Raw genomic sequence first — 20,697 nt, 5'->3', positions numbered from 1 at the left:
GAACCGGTGACCCCTTTTCAAAATATATACTTCAATATAAACTGCACATCATGACAGATTTACTAAGTCTATATCTTTGTTTTTTTCTAAAGGCTGATGTTACTGATTTATGTACAAAAAGCTATTTATCTTGAGTAGATATGTGTTTGTTTTTGATTAAAGAGCAAACATAAATACTTATTTTTCTAGCCAATCGCCTACTTTTGGTGAACCGTCACATTTTTTCATGTTTCCCCAATCTTGGTAGTTAATAGAATATACTTAATAGTTACATTAAATAAATAGCTATTATTGTAAGTTGATTTGTGTCTCATCTTGTTATTAGTTCTATTATTGCAGTGTGATGATTCATTCCAAAGCGTGACGAAACTGTTTTGAACTCACTACAAGTTATCTTTACCGTTTAATTATTCACAGCATGTCTTTTTTTAACGGTCTCATTATAACCAAAATAATTAATAGGACATTTTATTGTGTCACAAACTAAAGTGTATAACAATGGTACAGCGAGCATAAATATGCTTTTTATTTAATTTCTGATCCATGCCTTTCAGCCTGTGTTAACTGAAACAGATCACTACAATCCATCTGGATAAAAAGGCAATAGATTAAGGATTACGCTTAATTCTCAATCATACCTTGAAACGCTATGGTTTTAGTTGGAGCCATAATGGCGTTTGAAAACGTAGAGCTGTGATTGATTTTAAAACATGAGGCAGTGATCAGCTGCTCAGGAGGATGAGCGCTGATTTCTCTTGAGGCTGAAGAGTCTTACAGCATTAACTCCCAGTAAAGTTTAAGAACAATCAAACATAGTACTCAGCAGAACAATGAAGAAAGTTTTCAGATTAACCTACTTTTCTGGATAAGGGTTTGACAAAAATGAAGTCGTGTGTCACCAGGTTATAATGTAAGAGTACATAGTTTGGACAATACTCCAAACTATGTTTAGGAAAATGTATTTTCTTACTTTTTAGCATGAGCTGTTGATAATGGCCTACTGTGCTAATAGGATAGATGAGACAAATATGAACTACTCAGCAAAGACAGGCTACATAGTCTCTAGCAGTGGAATAGAAGCATACGGTATGTGGGAATTGTCATTTTCTGACGGACTGGTAACCTTTCCACATTGTACAATTCCTCTTGCCTAATATTCAGCTAGCTCAACCCTCTGTGACCCCGTTATAGATTAAGCTGGAGCAGACAATGAGATGTACCCCACTGATTTAAGTCAATAACTCTGAACATGGGGGGAAAAAGTAGTAAAAGGTCAAGCACTATGTGGAAAGTACCTGTGGGAAAGTCCACCTCAGTAGTTGAAGTGATAGGCATGGGGTCCTCAAACCAGGGAGTCGCATGCACAGCAACACTCCAGTCACTCCATGTTCCAATCTCTGTATCCTTGGCAGCCACCTGTCGAACACAAGGACAGCAGTAAAGTATTTGATAAGTGGGAACCCGTCACAGTCATCATCATAATAAATCCTATACTGAAAGGTCAAGAATGCTCAAGAACAAAAAATGAACTGCTGTGACTATCAATGCTGTGCCTTCATGTTATTGAAATTAGAGTGAAGGTAAAATAAACAAGTGTTACACAAACTATTTCAGAGGACATTTAATTATTTATACAACCTTCATTTAGGAATGTGATCTGGAATCCTCATTAATTAAATAAAAATAGATTAACATTAATTTAAAAAAGTGTTTAGTCAAAATGGGTGAACTTCCTATGAGTTATTCTACTCATACTTATGTCTGTTACTGTGGTAGGTATGGTATATAAAGTCAAGGCTGTAACACGTGACACCTGTTACCTGGATAATATATTCCTTCCCATTATAGGCATCCGTGATGGTGTGTGAGGTGCTGTCAGAGAGCTCCACCTAAGCCAGGAAAAGAGAGAAGATTTAGTTTTAGCGCAAATTTACCAATAAATCAGGCATTTGCAATGTCTCAAAGTCAACCTTTGGTTTGAATTACTGTTTTCTTCACAAAACTTCATTCACCATAATCCCCAGGACCACTACTTCCTTAATAGGGGGCAACTTTCTGTTCATGCAATCAAGAATTGCATAGGCAGTATATATATTCTATAAACTGGTATGATTATTTAATCACAAGCTTGTTCATCTCTCTCTGTCCCCTGCTTTGTGCCCTATAGGCATTCTCTCGTTGTTCTCTTCTTGCTCTCAACGAAGGCGGACACTTTTTCTCTTATCTGCTCCTGCTTGCCTAGTCTTGTGCTGTCTTTTTTCTCAGAATCTAATAGGAGTCTTTCTCTACATTTCTATCAAGAAACCGAAATTATTGCATTGATCAGCTAATCTCTCAATGCAATCGACCAATTTTTTCGACAAAAATAACGGGCAGAGGTGAGCCCGCCTGTCCGAGTGGAACATTTGCGGCGGAATACACGATGGACTCCTGGGAGAAGTGGAGGATCATGTGTCCGTCTATCCTTTCCATTGAGGACGTGGAAGATGTCTACATAATTTGAATTATGATTGTAGGTGTGCTGCTAATTGGAGCTGGCAGTTTCCTGAATCATCGCAAAGTTCGGGTTTTGGGAAGGCTGCCAGTCATTTCTGATGGATTGTGCAGGGCTCTTAACACTCAAACTCATGTGATAAACAAACTCAAAAGTAAGCAGGATGCTACTTAGCAACGTCTATGCGGGATGGAACCTAACTTGGAGAAGTTAACAGCTCAGCTTTCGAGATAAAGCCACTATATTGGATTTACTGCTTGAGAGATGGACCCCAAGGCTGATGGAAAACTGTGCTTAGCCTGGCCAAAAAAAAATAGTCATCTTCATTTGGCTCCCCACAAGTCAGCCGTTCAAGGCCGGTTCATCTGTCTGTTCTCCATGATGTTTGTGTCGAATGACGCGCTGTCCCCTCCTCCTCTTCCCCACTGCCACCACCTGGGAACTTTGTTTTTGAATAAGATCTACCAAGGTCTCTTCACGTCATCTGCAACAGGCTGAACAGTAGAGAATGAAGCGAATGCGATCATGTTTCAACTCCTTCTTTGGCCCACGTAGTGGCAGCATGAGGGGCGAGCGGAGCGCCTGTAAGATGCTGCACGCGCGCGCCCCCCAGCGGCTGGCTGCAATCCTTTTCTCCACCCCAAACCCTCAACCCTGAAGCTGAATTGCTCCTTTTGGATACACAAAGTATTCTGAATCTATACATCATGTCTGCATACAGTAGAGACCCTCCCCCAGTAAACACCCAATCACTGTTCAGTATGCAAATGACCTTAGAAGAAACTTCCAGAAAAATGTAGCTTGAATTTGAGATATGAGGTGAAAGGAAATATATAAATGCAAAATGATTTGCTTTAAAGATGTTGTGTTTTTTAATTCTATTTGTTTAAGGAAAACCTTGTTGATTTATTATTATTTTAAGATTTTTAATTTTTGAGGGTTGTTATTAGGTTTAAATTTATTTGAGTTGTCGAATAAGATTGTTAGTTTTTAAAACTGGGATTATTATTATTAATAATAATAATAGGCATTGACAACTTATTGTGGTCAGGGGCTTGCCTTACTGACAAGACATGTTTGTGATTACAGAGGAGATTCACCATCACTGTCCGCCCACTGAATATTACATAGAAAATCAATAAAGCAAAAAATCTACCACCCACAGAAAACCAGTTGGCGGGGAATTGAACTCACGACACCGAGCATGCAAACTCAAAATGTTACCTCTGTGCCAAATACCTCTGGGCAAGCATTTTAATTACTCTTGAGGTAAAACTGTGGAGGATAAACAATATGATATTCCCCTGGCGCATGATGTGTATATACGTATGATGCCCCTTCACATTTATGCATGCCCACTTCTTTATATGCACCCGTAGAGTGGTTTCACTAAGGAATAAGATGGATTGGTGTAAGCTTTAAATGCTTGATGGTAGAAAGATTTACAGATGGATTTTTTTATTACTATTTTTCACCAGGATCCAACATATTGGTCACGGTCCAGATCAATACCTTTTTCCTTGTTTTGTTTTTCTAAGATTAAAAAAATAAAAATAAATTGTGATTAAGCCTCCAGGAAAATCCATGAGAAAATAGTTTGGCGCTTTCTTTTAAATTGTGCAGCGAGTGCCTCAAATGTGAGCTTGTATCATGTCTGTGTGTAATCTGTGTGTCGTTAATGTCTGTGGCCCTCATTTATCAACCTTGCATCAAAACAGGTGCAAATCTGAGTTCACATTTGGTCATACGACAGGACCAACATGGGACTTATAAAACATTTGTATTTGACCAATCCCAGCTTACAAATGATCGGGTGTTGTTAAATGCGGTGGCAGAATTTGATCGTCGTTAACATGTTAGGCCCTCAAATATTACTGGTTCGGAGGCCACGCCCACTGAGATCAAACAAACATTTGCAAGGAAAATAAACATTTCTGAAATGAAAATCAGCATTCTCACAGCTGAGGTGTCGAAAAACAAAGATGTGCTTTTCGGATTTAAGGAGCTCATTTTACAGCGTACGCTCACGTAGAAAATGATGAATACCAAAGCGTGCGTGAATTTGGTCAAATGTACGTCGTACGAACAGTTGATAAATGAGGGCCGTTGTGTTTACATTTTTCTCTCAATTTATTTGACACAGCAAATAAACACAGTGGTACAGGTGTTCACTTTTTCCCATTTGAGGTCAGAAGAAAGTGTGTGGTGTCACAATTAAACACACTTGCACAAATAAACACACGTTATGTATTGGATAACCATTTATAACCTATTATGAAGGAAAACAAATATTTTAATGCTGTACATCTTTAAACCAATATGGTGCTTTAAAGAAAAAGGAACACAGTCGTGTATTAATCTGTGTGGCAGCTCACAGACATACTTCATTCTATTTTTTTAGTCTGTGCAGAACATTCAGAGAGATAATGTTACAAATGCTGCAAACATGTAGCATGTAGGATTTCGCGCTAGCTTAGATAAGATGACTACATAAACCAGAATATGTTTTATACATACTGGGATAGTAGGACCAAACTACAAGCTTATGATTTTCATATAAATATATATATATATAAATATATATTGTAGGTTAGCGTTAGCATCATGGTCACAAACCCTTTTATCTTCCCCACCACTGGCTGTTGCCAAACCACTCACTTTGTAGCAATTAAAGATATCAAAACCAGTCAATGGCCACGATCACATGATGTTTTTTTTATTTGGAATTAGTTATTCCGAATTCTATCATTCGAAATTAAAGTGTTCTGCTTCGTGTTTACATGGAAATAGTAATTGCCGAACTGAGGTTTACATGGAAAACCATGTTGGATTATGTCGTCACCCAGCAGGCCGCAAATCACACATGGGAACAACTGGAATTAACTTAAAGCAGCATTAAGTGTTGTTAACTGTTTACAAAAAAGAGGAATTATTTAATTCGGAATTAAAAACGGAATAAACCAGCAACCTAATTCAGAATTCAGTTTTGTTCGGAATTAAATTAGCATTAGGAATTAAGTGTTTACAAGGACAGGTTAAAGAGATATTAACTTTTATTCAGCTTTAATGAAGAATTAAAGCTCCCATGTAAATGTGGCCATTCTTACTATTACGCCTTTGTTTCACCCCAAACACCTTCACTTTTTTTTAATTTATTTATTTATTTTTTTTATCTTGTCTGCACATGCTGTCAAAGGTCAACACTACAAGAAGTGCAATCATTATGAGACAGCAATGCATATTTTGTTACTGCAATAAAATAAATTGATTTATTTTATTGCTTCATTGTGACCATCACCAGCCCTCCCTAAGGAAGGGTAAGAAATCTTTTATTAGAGGGAGAATATAAAAAGGGAGAGCGGTGTTATACCTAAGTTGAGAGGGAGGGGGAGGGGAAAGGGAGCAGGGAGCAGGGAGGAGAGACTCAAGGTAGGAAATAGAAAGGGTGGGGAGAATAGATTGTTTTACAGTGAGGGTGAGATGTGAAGTTGTAGAATATATTGTGCTTATCATGTTGTGTAATCAAGCCAATATAGTGACAAGTGTGAAGCTTTGCTATAATGGTGGTGGCTGTGGACAGGGGGAATGAGTGAGTGGTAGTATCTAAAGCCGATATTTGGGATTAACGTGTCTAAAGTTAAGCCCAGTATGAGTTTTATCCCACATCCCAAGGTGTGCCAGTGCATCGTATACGAGTATATGTGCAAAAAACCGCTACCGCAAACCCAGGAACTGCCCCGGGCCCACAGATGCAGCCAGGCCAGCAGAAAGAGCGGGGGCCAGGGAGCCCCAGGCCACCCCCCAAGGCCGAGCAACCCCCCAGACGCCCCCAAGATCCCAGGCTGAGAGGCAGCCACCGCCCCCCACACACACATTCGAGGAAGCCCCAAGCAGCCGAGCACCCAGCACATCCCGCCACCGACCCCAACCCCCAACCCCAAGGCCCCCCGCCAGCATCCCCCCCCCCCCCCCCCCCACCCACACCCAAGCACCCAACCCCCGAGGGGAGGGCCCAGAGAGCCCCCCGCCCGAGACCCCAGCAGCGGAGCCAAGACCCACACCCAGCAGACGGCCAGAGCCGCGCCGAACGGGCAGCCAGCGGGCACTCGCTGGCGGGCCCAGAGCCAGCAGGGATTAGACCCCAGGCCAGAAGGACCCGGAACGGAAGCAGCACCAAGAGCAGCGCCCCCAGGGACAGCGACCACGCCCATAGTCGCCAAGGGCACCAAGGGGATGCTACAAGTTGCCCCGCCGGCCCCCAGGCACACCGACCAGGCACCCCAGAGCGTGCCAGATTGCCTTTCCTTGATGCCGCCCGCGCGATGAGCCCTAGAAAACTTCCTCTACATCTGATCTCTCTCCTATCTAGGAAGTTGACCCTTCTTTTTTCAACAACCTCTCTCTCTCTCGCTTGCTTTCACAACCTTAACCCTGTCTCCAATCCCCCTCCCATGCCTTTATCTGCCAGGCAAGCACTACATTTATAGGCTTAATTTCATTAGTAGAATGCAATAACAATATCATCCGAGCACGTGTGTGCATTATGTGCTCCCCTGTGTGTGTGTGTGTGTGTGTGTGTGTGTGTGTGTGTGTGTGTGTGTGTGTGTGTGTGTGTGTGTGTGTCAGCTTTGAGAGTAAATCATGTGCTGTTTAAATGTAGGCCAACCTGCATATCCGACCGTCAGCATTCTTTGTGTGTGTTCCCATGTGTGTTGGTTGGCATCCTGATGTTTGTGGTGTTAAACCCATTGTGAAATCACTCACCATATGTCCCCATCTGTGTGAGTTCCTTTGTATATCTGGCTAGCATGTACTTGACATTGTGGCGATGTTTCCGATTGAAAAACAAATAGCGTAATTGTGTGTTCGGAGCAGGTTTTGGGGGCTACATAAAAAATGTAGCTAGTTACCTGTTAAAAAATGTAGTCCATAATGTAAACCAGATACCTTATAATTAAATTATTGTAACTTAAATGATTTGAATTACTTTTTAACCCCTCCCCGCAACAAAATAAAATAAATACCAGCCACCCCTAAATTGTAGCAAAAATATGTCACAAACACAATATTGAATAAATAACTAAAATGCTGTAGAACAGATTTATGAAATACAAGCAATAGATGTTGCAGTTTTTTTTCAACCTTAGGGTCAGGATCCAATGTGGGGTCGCCTGGAATTAAAATGGGGTCACCTATAATGTCTAGTAATTGTAAAAAAAAAAAAAAAAAAGTAGATAAAAAAGGATTAAATTTGTATTTTTAATTTTTTTTTTGAATTATTAATATTTTTCAAATACACATCACACACAATAAATATCACATACCTGTATTCTATACTTAAACGTTCTCAAATATAAATGTAGTTCAAATAAAATGCAGTATTAAAATATCTAAGGTGGCGCACTTGTCACTTTGTCACTAATCCTGGCTACTCTGTATTTGTAACACACTTTAATAAACATGATCAAAAACTAATTGTTGAAATAAAAAAAAAAAGGGATTAAGGGAAGGATTCTGTGGGTGATTAAAAACAGATTTGTGCACGTGGCTAATCACAGCTGTTTTATATTGCAGGCAAGGCTGGAACATATATTGTATAAACTGAACAATACAGGCAGAAAACTGTATACCTTCTTATGTCTAGAACCCTGACTGAGCAGTTGTCTTGAAGGAACGAAGAACACATTTGCCACCTTCAAAATTGCAGTTGGAAGTAGACAATTTAAAAACACTCAAGGCTGAAAATGTACAGCAGAAATGTAGTCCTACATTTAATCAAAACTTAGCTATGCACAAAACATTTTGTAATAACAAAGGAGGAGGACTTACTCAATGTGGTCATCAGGCATTCTGCTGCGAGATGAGGTTGCTACATATCCTCCATAACCTAAAAAAACTATTTTAAATAAAAACGTGCAATAAATGCAAATAATTCAAATTGTAATCCTGGTAAATAAGCCATATTGTTACTGAATGTACCTGTAGTCTGATTACTTTTTTTTAAATTCTTTATCAGTAGTGGAATACAGTCACCTTGTTTGTATTCTGCTTAATGCAAACATGTTTTTACTATCGCTTTAACAAAAATATAGAATGGATGAGATGGGATACAACTTGGGGGATAAAAAAAATGGCAAAAGCGACCATCCAGGCTTACAGTGGTGGTCAGGGTTACACCCACTCTCTGTAATTGTCTGTTCATACTAAATTCATGTTAAAATGATTCTATAAATGCTTCAAAAATCAGTGAACAACACAGTGCTTGTCTTAGCATAATCACAACTTAATCGAAGTAAAGAACTATTAGGCAGTACAATTTTTCAGGTTTCTGCATAAACATAAAATATTAATTTATTTTTGGCCAAAAAAGGAGAGGAAATTACCTTTTATCATGATTGCAATCAGGTCATATAAAATCTCATTGCAATGAGTGCTAATATCATCAAAAACATCCATCTGCGATGACAAGGATCCAGTGATAACTGATAAGTCATCAAACCCGTGCGATTTATATTGAACGATAAGGATGAATGAACAATGCTACTGTCTATTCATGTGGCTTTGAATAAAAAAAGGAAAGTATAAAAAAGAAGGAAGACCAGAGAGAGTGAGCTAGTACAAACCCAGCCTTGTTTGTGCCTTTAAATCAAGCTTTTTCTCCATAGCTCAAACTAAAAAAATGCCAGCACAAGTGGTTGTTTTGTAAATTGTAGCAGCACGGCAATAAAAAGGCCTATACTGTATGTTACCTATTACCACAACTTTCTAGTTCAAGGACAGGAGCAATATAGAATGCTAACAATTGTGTTTTGGGCTTCTTTATAGCATCACAAACGGGTTATATTTTAAAGGAGTAACATGGGGAAACTTAGAATGTGCAAACCAACTAGAAAAACCACACTATTTACAAAAACCTGTGATATATGTGTTTATTTTAGGAGACTTTGAGTTGCATACAAATCCTCACACTCCTCAAAACCCACCTGTTCAAACATCTTTCTCATATTTTTATTGTCCATTCTTTCTTTCTTTTTTCTTTCTTTGTGTTTGTCTTATATAAAGCGGCTTTGAGTTCCCAAAAAAGTGCTATATAAATTTGATGTATTATTATAGATAACAAAACAGTGACATGGTAGATTTTCCTCTCCATACACTGCTGTGCCTTGTAGAAACATGAACTGTTGAGATTACTAGATCAGGGTGGGAGAACAAGTCCTGATATTCTTTCTCCACACACACCGCTTACTGCCACACACACACACACTCACACGCTTGCACGCACTCACAAACGGTCTCTCCGAGAACTTCTACACAACTGCAGACAATAAGAGGGCAGACAAAAAGGAGAAGTGTACATTCCTCAGGGATTGCATAAGGAAGTGCAAGAGAAAGAAGTGACCCTTTAAGCCATTTCCCTTCCTCTCCTAATTCCTCATGTTTTGTTTCCCGGTGCCTGGTGATCCTTGTTGTATTTTCATCTGTTTTCCAACAGGGATTACCGATACAGCTGTTTTCTGTCGATTCATTGTATTGATATATAATGCTTTGACATTGACATTTATGCAGCAATCTATGTGAGCTACATATATGGACGCTTGGTGCTGTATAAATTGACAAAAAATAACATGATAAATGACCATACTGATGCAACCACAGTTTTATTTTGGCTTGTGTCCTGTTCCATGAGTGTGAGTACATACTGTACGCATCACAAACCCTACTTAGGTTACGCATTAGTTTAATTCCTAATCATTTCTTTTAATTATTATTTCTAATTATTAACTTTGGTTTCTTAATTTAGTGTAGGTGGTTTGGGATACATCACTTTAACATTTGTTTAGGTTTTCACTAGGGATACACTGACACCGATACTGGCATCGGGCTGATACTGCTGCACTATTATACTCGATCTTGTTAAAGTTCATAAGATACCAATATCCGATACCCATTGCATCCTAAGGCTTTGGTCTGTCATTTTCCACACAATTTTTTTCTTTTTCCACTTGAAATGTCAGTCATTTTTCATCTAATATATCAACACTTGTTGTAACAAACAGAAAATAAAATAAAATCTGTCTTCCAATTCATTGCATTTTGCCTCATGCTTTTTGTGTGTGTCTGTGTGTGGCATAAGTATCGATACTCGAGATCGAAAAAGTAGTATTCGCGCATTCCTAGTTTTTACCAAATAATTGTCTTTTATTATAAAGATTCATATCCAAATAACTTGCACTGTTATCCTAACAACTCTTACTTCTTTTAGCCAGACATTCTGTTTGTCTCAAGCAGGCACATGCTCCACCCAATAAATGTTAACAAGATAGAAATTAGTCCCAAACTGTATGTAAGCCAGTCCTTAATTTCAGGATGTGTGTAAAGAAGCTTTTTTTTTTTTTTCTTAACCAATACTAACAAGTACTGAATGCCAACTGCAGTTATATCAATTTTGGCAATTATTATTCAGCGTGAGCATATAATGGCTAAGCGTTAACTTGTATTAGCCTTGCTCAAGGGTCACCAACCTTTCTGAAACTGTGAGCTACTTCATAGGTACTGTATGGTGCAAAGTGCTACCAGTTAGAAAACCACTTCTTATTTACTAAAACTTCACGGTTTCACTGTAATTAAAGGGTACCTTAAAAAGGTAGGAAATGTTGAGGTTTTAACATGAAACACCTTATTTCTCCTGTAATTTATGCAATTGTTTCATTTTCATTACATTTCATAGATGTTTCTATTTCACTAACCACTAAAAACAACATAACTAATCGTGAAACATGTAAAATGGAACAATTATGTCATATTTTATGAAAATCCACCTTTTTTGGAAATATATCATATTATATATAACTTACCACTGACTATAGACCAAATCTCTGCAACACTTAAAAAAAATTTGTCCCAATGTTTCAGTGAAAACAACATTTTGAGATGGTTAATTTAATACAAAAACTTTATTAGCAGTATTTAACTCTATTAAGTACAAAATATTACATCTGTTATCTCTACTTATCGTTGTGAGTTTTAATCCTGGAAAGTTAATCAGATTTTAGATGGAGCTCATTGGTGACTACAGTTCCTGAGGGCCCCTTAAATGGTCCATGAGGGCTGACTTGGGGCCCGCGTGCACTGTGTTGGTGACCCCTGGCCTAGCTTCTACCGAGTTCGGACGTCTTCGTCCAGCACATGGTAAATACAACAAGCAGACACACATTCACTAGAGGTCAATGTGAAAACTTCAAGAATCCTGACATTTACAATATTGAGAATAAACACAAGATATATAATTGTGTGAACTGGAAAAGCTCATTATCACAAATTACGCCCTTTATTTTTGCTTTAAAATTACCTGGTATCAAGCGGTCAACAATTACATGTTAGTCTTTTACATTTTAAAATGTTGTAGAAAAAAAGAATGACTCCAAATTATTCAAATCCCTACTTCCAAAATTAAAAGTGTATTCTGAGGGTGGTTTTGTTCAAAGCAGGAGAAGCTAAAAAGATGCTACTGAGGACAGGTTTGAGATCCAATCTCATTTCTAATCAACCTTTTTAACCCTGTAGTGTTGGTGTAAATACACAATTTTAAATTAATTCTCATCCCAGTGGATGTTTTAATTAGATAAGCTGTCATTTCTGTGTAAAACCACTAATTGCGTACCTGATTAACTTCCTCACAGTGTTTCTAAATTAATTTTATAATCTTATCATTGAGACAATCCTGCTGTCATAATTAGATTCTGTCGTGTACGTTGCGCGCGTCGGGTTAAAGGTCAGAGTCGAAGAAATCAACAGGCAAAGAGAAGACAACACACAAATAAGAGGAGGTGACGGAAGAGGCAGAGAAAAATGAAGAGGTTGAAATAGAGGGACGTGCATAAAAGGATGGGGTCAAAGAAGGTAAAAGCAAGAAGGAAAAGCAGGGAGACGGAGACATTGAGGGAATTGGCGTCGGTGGTCAGATCTAATCCAGCGAGCATGTCTGTTGTCCTGGAAAGGAAACCCAATTATCTGGCACTTCCACTGGCCCGATGGTGCTCTGTGTGAATGGGTGTGTGCGCCTGTGCACTGAGAAGGTTGGTCTCATTAGGTTGAGTGACAGCTCCCATTTTTCCCATCGTGCTTCCCTCTCTTTTGAGAGCGCACACACACATGAGTGCTCAGTCTTGAAATAATTTCTCAGACAGTATTTCTCTCTTTGAAGCCCCAATCACCATAGCAGCAATTACTGTAAAAGGAAGCAAAACGGGCCCTCAAAAAACCAGCACCGGGATTTAAACGTGTTTACAAAGCTCTGTTTCACGTCAGATATTGTAAGACAAAAACAGGTAACAAAAATAAAAAAAAACAGGACTAATAAAAAAACTATACAGTACTGTCTTCCTAAAGCTCATTATGCATTTACAGAGGTTTCAGTGTATTGCCGCAGCACAAATATTTTAGAATGTCACAATTGAGGGAAACCTGATGCTATGAAGATAAAGCTTGTATTGCCAGGTTGGAAGGCTTACTTATTTCCACAATGTATTGCAACACTGCTATTCCAATTTTATCAGCTTCCTTTATTGCCTACAACTTTTGTGCGTGTTCTACAGGTGGATGAATCACAATGTGTTATGATGTCACAGTGCAGCAATAACATACCAAGCCAAACATGTACCGGTAATCCAAGCAGATTTGTTCAAGATTTCCATCATTTAGAAGGTAAGATTTTCACCTGCGTTTATTTTAATTACTTCCGAAAACGGTTTTCAAAAGTACATTGATCGTCATGTTTGTGTGTCCTCAATTTTTTTACAAATCTATTTATTTTTTTTCTTCTGTTAATTGGTTTTTGGCCACAGATGAGACCATTCAAATTTGGTGAAGGTAAATTCAAGATCAAGGTCACAAAAAATATCAAAAATCTCCATCTTTAGCAGGGGACAAAATTTCTAAAACTCATTTCGCCGTCAGATCTTCATTGATTCCTTCACGATTTTGCAGGATGATGTAGGGCCATGACATGCAACATCTGACCAAACAGGAACCGGATCCGATGCAGATTGCTGACTCGGCAATTTTTGGAAATTGACATTGGACCGCAGGCTCCGGTCTTCATCCATATTGACTACCAAATCACATCAACATGAGTAAACACCAACAACATGGCAAACTATGCAAGACGTGAGTTCTCCCGCTTTCATTTACACACACATATCTTCTAGTTAAAGAATCAATTCACTGCCAAAACCCAGCATTCAGCTCGTCAACAACTTTCTGCGTAACACCCATTTGGAATTTCATACTAGTAATCTCACCCACTCATGAATATGCATAAGTCGGCCACAAATCCGCCTGTTTTTGTAGAGTTGCTCAGAAAGTGACATTTCAGAGGCTAAAACTCTGGAAAACAGGCGTGGTTGAGGAAATAAACAAATACTATGTTTTTGGGGTTCTTAGAACAAATGGAGATGGGTGAAAAGTAGCATGATATGGGACCTTTAACTTTTGGGCCTTTTCTACAGTTATCATAATTTCAAGTGTTCATCAATTGTAAATTTCTAAAAAAAAATCTCTGTGAAGCCATACAAGATCTAGGTGATTATAATTGTGGATTAAATGTCATTTATTTTTAGTGTTGGGATATTGAGCTAATTACATGATTGAGTGATTTGAGTTGATGAACCGTTGGATGAGCCTATTATATGGCCTAATATAAAATTGAAAGCAGTTTTTATTTTCTTAAAAATTCCGAAAAATCTAACTGACGTCCGCAGATCCAGTAACTATGATTATGACAAATTTTGTCACTGATGGAAACAGCTAAAAACAAAATTGGGCATTTTCGAAAGTCTAAGCTGCTCGAGCACTTTCATTTTTTGTTTGTCTGTTAAGCATGATTACATCAAAAATACTAAATGGATTCTGACATAATTTAAAGTAAAGATAGACTTTGCTTTAAATGATTCCATTACATTTTAGAGGGGATCCGGATCAATAGTCTGATGCTGGATCAGTTTCAAAAATGGACAAATCCCAATCTGTCATCATTGGTGAAATTTTAATAATTAATTTCACCGTTTGTATTTGACCAATCTTTACGAGATTTTACTCAGTTATATCTGGTTTGTTTATCAATTACCACACCAATTTTAATCCGGATCTGATCGAAATTGCGCATTTCATTGCGATTCTTTGAAAAAAAAAAATGGGGGTTCTCATACATTTGGACCCACTGTATCGTTAATAATAGGGATAGAAATATCTTCTAAGTCTTTAGAGTGCAATGATCATGGTACCATGATCAGGATCATTGATCAATATAACATCTGCCAACATATGGGAAAGAGAGTATGTATCAGCCCAAAGCTAATGTCTAATGGAGGTTTTAGTTTTGAATATTCATTCTACAAAAGTGAAAGGTACTTAATTGTCGAAAACATTTAATTTGCAGATGACTGTTCTATTTCACTAATGACATTTGCTTGAAGACATGCTGTGACATTGACATAGATTATCCTGGAGACACTGTGTGTGTGTGTGTGTGTGCATACTTGTGTTTGTGTTTGCATGATTTTTGTGTCTAAGACCACCTAGTTTCATGACTTCGCCTTCCAATGTGCTGGAAGCAAAAAAAAAAAAAAAAAAAAAAAAACAGTCCAAAAGCTCGACCAAGTAAAAATGTATCCTTGGGTTTTGTACAGTCATGCAGGATGGTAATTACTGCATAAATCTGTTTCAGCCTGTTTCCTGTGCATACCACACACATTGAGCCTCGTGGTTTGCAGTTCTTGAACCAAATGAGATTCAGTATTATGTAAACGAGTCAGACACATTAGGTAAAATATTGGATTTAAGACTTTTCTTGCAGAAAATACGTTGAAGATGGAGGATAAAAATGTTTTTTTCCCCTTAAATCCACTGTTTGAATGGTATGAATATTTAGTCGGCATGACTGTTGTGACTTTGCTGACAATCACGACAAATTCCATTTCTTTACCTTCATTTGCACTCTGCCTCCTTCTTTCTATCAAACCCTATTGACCATGACACATGAACCCCCCCCAGAGGACATTATTATGGAGAATGTGTGCATCCTGACATCTTGAAGCAGATAGAACCTGTGTGTGACATCCCACAGATTGGCGTAGTGATATAGAAATCAATGAAGGTAGAGGAGAGGGCAGTGGCCCCATTCATCTTCATTCACCCATACATGGGGATACATCCAGAGCTCAACTAATAGAAAGTGCTGAAACATTGCAACTGCAGCCTGGAAATAAACCAGACGCAAAGAGTAGAGAGATTTATTGTTCTCTACGATAGAGTCTGACGGAAACGCAACCCTTTTTTTAGTTGCTTTTGTCTTCATTTAGCCAATGACGTGTTGCTTTTCCCAACTTTAAACATGAATTTAGTATTTTCAACCTTCTCTGGTAAGTATATCTCAATTTTGTATTGAGCCATTATATTATGACCACTGCAAGGTGGAAAGAAGAACATGGGTAACACTTTATAATAACTATCCGTTATAAGTAGTTAATAGATCATTAATAATCTGTTAGGTAATGAGTTATACATTGCTTGTTGAATATTTGCTCAGGATATAAAACTGTGTCTCATAGATAGCCAATAGATGACTTACAAGCTGTTAGTTAACAATTCATAAATTGCATGTTAACTGTAATAATTTATAACTACAGTGGTTTGATACACTGCTGATTTTGCAAGTTTTCCCACTTCCAAAGGCTGGCGAGGTCTGTACATTTTTTTATCATAAGTACACTTCAACTGTGAAAGACAGAATATTAAAAAAAATCAAAATAAACACATTGTATGGTTGAATTCAACTTAATATTTAGTACCGAAACCATTGTTTACAAGAATCAAAATGAGCTTTATTTGTCATTGCACATGTTACAGAGCAACAAAAATGCATTTCAGTTTAATCCCGTCCAAAGAAACCTGAAAAGACAATCACATATAACATGGGAGAACAACAGAAGGAGAGGTGAAGGGAAAAGGCAGGTTTTAAACCGACTTCCCTATTGGAGAGGACAGAATAAAACTCGGAGAAAACCTCCTCGGCGTACGTGCACGAAAAGCAAAACACAGTCACACAGAAACTCAAGAACACAGCACGTGGGCAGGGGGGAGTGGGGGGGGTCGGGGGAAGGGTTGTGAGGGTCAGAGAAAATGTGACGCCCTTGTCGAGAAGCAGAAGAGAAATTACAATTACAGAGGTCAGATGTTTCCTATAGTTCTTCGTCAACTTATATAATTGTATATACGTTAGTAAATGAGGAATAATTACAACTTTAGAATAACGTCCAAATAAATTATCTAATGTTTTAACTGATACTTAGCAAGTAGTTTACTACTAGCTTATTCATGATCTATTACTCATTTATAAGGTATCGTTACAAATCATAAACATACAGTTTACATGTCATTTAAAAATTGTTAACTAACAGCTTGTAAGTTATCTATTTGCTTTCTATCTAACAAACTGTGAACAAGCATTTTTTAACACATTAACAAACAGTTTAATAATGTTCTGTTTACTTAGTTATAGTTTTTATTTCTTTTTGTTGCTTGTTTTGTGCACCAACCACCAAGTCAAATTCCTTGTACTGTCCTCAAAACTGTACATGGCAAATAAAACATTTCTGATTCTGATTCTGATTCTGATAAAGTGTTACCAGAACAGGAGTTATATTTACCAGTAATAGAACAAGATTTAGCCATTTAGACAAAGTCCATAATATTAGCACTTGAGGACTGGATAGGACTGGGAGAGGAGGTGTGGTCGTCTATAGCAGTCAATCTATCAAAAGTGGCCCAAGGGGGAAAATATCAAGAATCACAAGAAGTCAAGGCTCAGTGATGTGTGAAGGCAGAGAAGGAAGACTGGCTGCTGTGATACGACCCCACAGACATCCTACTGCACAATCAATTCCTGAATAAATCCATGTTTGTTCTTGGTAGAAATGTGTTAGAATACACATAGCTCTGCACTTACTCTCAGTTAAAGGCTAGCCAACACAATAGCATGACGCCTCATGACTGACCGTTATGTAATAATGCCAGATTATTATGGATGTGTGGTGCAAATATATTTTCAAAGCAGAACTAAAAGATGACAACTTTGACAAAAATGAATGTGCCCTCTAAGTGTGTGTTGGTGTGTGTGTGTGCGTGTCTTAATAATGTGTGTGTGGTTTTGATAAATGATCTGTCTGTAGCAGTGTCCTTTAGCTGAGATGATTCCCCCAAACAAGGTCTGAACATTCATCATGCATGGCACCCATGGTTACAAATGGATGACTTGAGGGACGGATGGTTGGACAAGTGGCTCAGTGCATGTTGGGGATGAGATGTCTGGGTGGATGGATGAATCGTCGGGTGTTTGAGGAACTATTGGATTGAAATAGGTATACTGAAAGCTACTGCTTGCATGGAATGGTCAAGTGAAATTTCAGAGACAACTCTATTTCTAAGTTAAGGGAAGAAGACAGAACAGAGATGACGGTGAGGTAAAAATGCAGAGGATGACATTTAGGTGTTGAATGACCTTTGCATCTGACAATTTTTAAGTATGATTTGCAATTATAATGGTATTCATAGGAACATAGTACAACTGTCATATCCCAAAAATGTCATATTTTTCAAAATCCCGGCAGTAAACACAAATGCAAATTCACATACTGTTCATGGTGGCATAACCAACACGTGTTTTTTGTTTTAATTTCTAAACCGTTTGAGAAAAATATCTGTAGAATTAGCACAAAAAAACCTCTGAACAAAACACACAGGCTGTGTTTGAAATCGCACACTAACGTACTACACACTCAATGAGTAAATACCGTCTACTATATACTATTAGTATGATTAGGATGGTGACCAATCCCACTTAATTATACTTCCAAGTTTCTAAGGATGCATTTCAACAAAAACCTGAAGCACACTGAGGCTAAATTTCTCCATTTATTCGCCACTTTTGGAAGTTCTGAAAGCATTTTAATTAAAAAAAGTGACCAAGTAGAATATCAACATGTGGTTAATTGATCCATAAAACTCACAAAAACACATTTCATGCCAACATTTCACAGATTTTCAGAGCCTCGCCATTGTGCTACTGACGAACCTTCTGTTTAACTTCAAAACAAGAGCCCTATTTACAAAAGCGCTAAGAAACTAATGGAAGACAAGAAGAGATGTTTTTGTTATGAAAAGGGGATGTTTGCGTTTTAGCTTGAAGCCGGTCCCAGGACGATTTTACGTATCCGCTCGCAATGCATCATGGGGCAGTAAAGTATGACTAGTGTGCCCACTGCGCATACTTCAAAAATGTCCTGATATACTATACATCTGGGTCTTTCTAGCGTACTCACTCTTTCCATAATATCTAATTGGAACACACTTCATTCTCATTTTGACGTCAGACTTAGCATGAGTCGTACGTTAGTATGCAATTTCGAACACAGCCACAGACATGTACTGAAGATAAAAAAAAAAAAAAAAAAAAAAAAAAAAAAACCTAAACGAGTTGTAACATCAGTAGGTATGTACTGCCACCTACTGACAGGGAGGAGCATTTGATCGCAATTTAATAGAGGTGGGATGATACATTGATCTCACAATACAATAGGGCTCGCGATAACATTAGAATATTTTTGGTAAGAAAAAAAAAGCAAAATAAATTTGCTTGTATTTGACTTCAACTGTGGACATACTCACATACTTACTCTGGGTAAGACCTCTTCAACTCAATAGAAATATATACAAAAACTAAAAACAAGCTATACCAATATGGTGTGTAGGAGACGGTGTTGACTTTCCTCCTGCGATACCACTCGTACCCTCGACAATACATCTACTGAAATTTTTATATCGTAATATCTTGTTGCAAAATACATTGTCCCACCTTTGCAAATTAAGTAAAGTAATAATTGTAATCAGAGATTATTTGAGATCCGCAGACTGAGTAGTGTTCGGTGTGTCAAAGCGCAGTGCTTCCAAAACACTTCTTGAACATGTTCTATAGTTAGGGTTCTTAACTGGGTCGCAGATGTGTTTTAATTTGGTCATAGACAAAAAAAACCATGTGAAGAATGTATTAAAGTAAATACATTCTTGGATATGTTCTGCTTTGAGTTCTTTTGTTTCTAAAATGAATGTTTTTTTGTCTCTATATTATAGTCTTCAACTACTTCTGTGGTGGAAAAATGTGATAGTATGACAAATGTATTGCTTCCTCTCAAACAACCATATTTGCGTCATTAAAAAAAGAAAAGAAATCAAACATTTTTCTTGATCTGAGTGTCAAAATGGACTCCCCGGAGGGATGAAGCATTGCTCTAAAGAGAAAAATGATGACACTGTGTTAAGGCAAAACATCAAATCTTCATTCTGACATTCATATTTCTTCACCATGTTACAATTCTTCTAATTTTTTTGATCCAATAGAGGGCAGTATTGCCCCTCATTGTCTGTTTCCAGTAGCAGACTTTAAGACTCAAGGCACAAATCAAAAGGCATTCCTCTTTCCTGATATCACTCAAATCTGAAGTATGCTAATTCTAACCTCAAACCAAGCGCAAACCAGATACTATCTAAAACTCAACTATTCATTATACAGGGTCAAGCCATTTATTCACCAAATGTGACAGATTTATGCTCCTAAGGCTGAGGTAGTACAAGAGAACGCATTTACTCACGGAAGTGCACACACACACACACACACACACACACACACACACACACACACACACACACACACACACACACACACACGCACACACACACACGGTTTACTATTGATTGAACTAAGTGCTCGCCGGATTAGAGTGACTTCTGGCAAACACAGCCCATTATAACATAAATGAGCATCCAAAAAAAAAAAGACAGTGTGATGATGAAGGAACCCATGACTGAAACATTTCATACAGATCTTTAAAACATGCAAACAGAGCATGCAGGGCTTTTTAAGCGAGTAAAAATAGGACAACAATAAAAGAGAGGAGAAAGTTAATAAAAGGTATAAGAAGTAGCACAGACAATTAAAAATGTAACAATAAATAAAAAGCGAGGCAGAATTTGTTGAGCGTTGATAGATTTGGGATGCCTTACAAAAGATAAATGAATAATAATAATTAAAGGGAAAAAAACACCTTTCTGAGCTATGATGCTTGTTCAAGAGCCGTTGCATTTGCATTTGA

At 37.9% G+C, this 20,697-nt stretch overlaps 1 protein-coding gene across 2 annotated transcripts in view; it reads right to left on the bottom strand.

The window, feature by feature from the left end:
- cntfr (ciliary neurotrophic factor receptor) overlaps positions 1 to 20,697 on the bottom strand; it is a 330,218-nt gene that overhangs the window by 9,052 nt on the left and 300,469 nt on the right. For both annotated transcript variants that reach the window (XM_028463551.1, XM_028463550.1), the window contains 2 exons: positions 1,821 to 1,889; positions 1,296 to 1,416 (listed from right to left, as the gene is read on the bottom strand). In XM_028463551.1, coding sequence (XP_028319352.1) covers positions 1,296 to 1,416; positions 1,821 to 1,889 — 190 coding nt within the window. The remainder of the gene's footprint in view (positions 1 to 1,295; positions 1,417 to 1,820; positions 1,890 to 20,697) is intronic.

Source organism: Gouania willdenowi, chromosome 12, assembly GCF_900634775.1.
Source record: "Gouania willdenowi chromosome 12, fGouWil2.1, whole genome shotgun sequence".
NCBI classification, from domain to species: domain Eukaryota; kingdom Metazoa; phylum Chordata; class Actinopteri; order Blenniiformes; family Gobiesocidae; genus Gouania; species Gouania willdenowi.
This window is presented reverse-complemented; position numbering and strand designations above follow the sequence as displayed.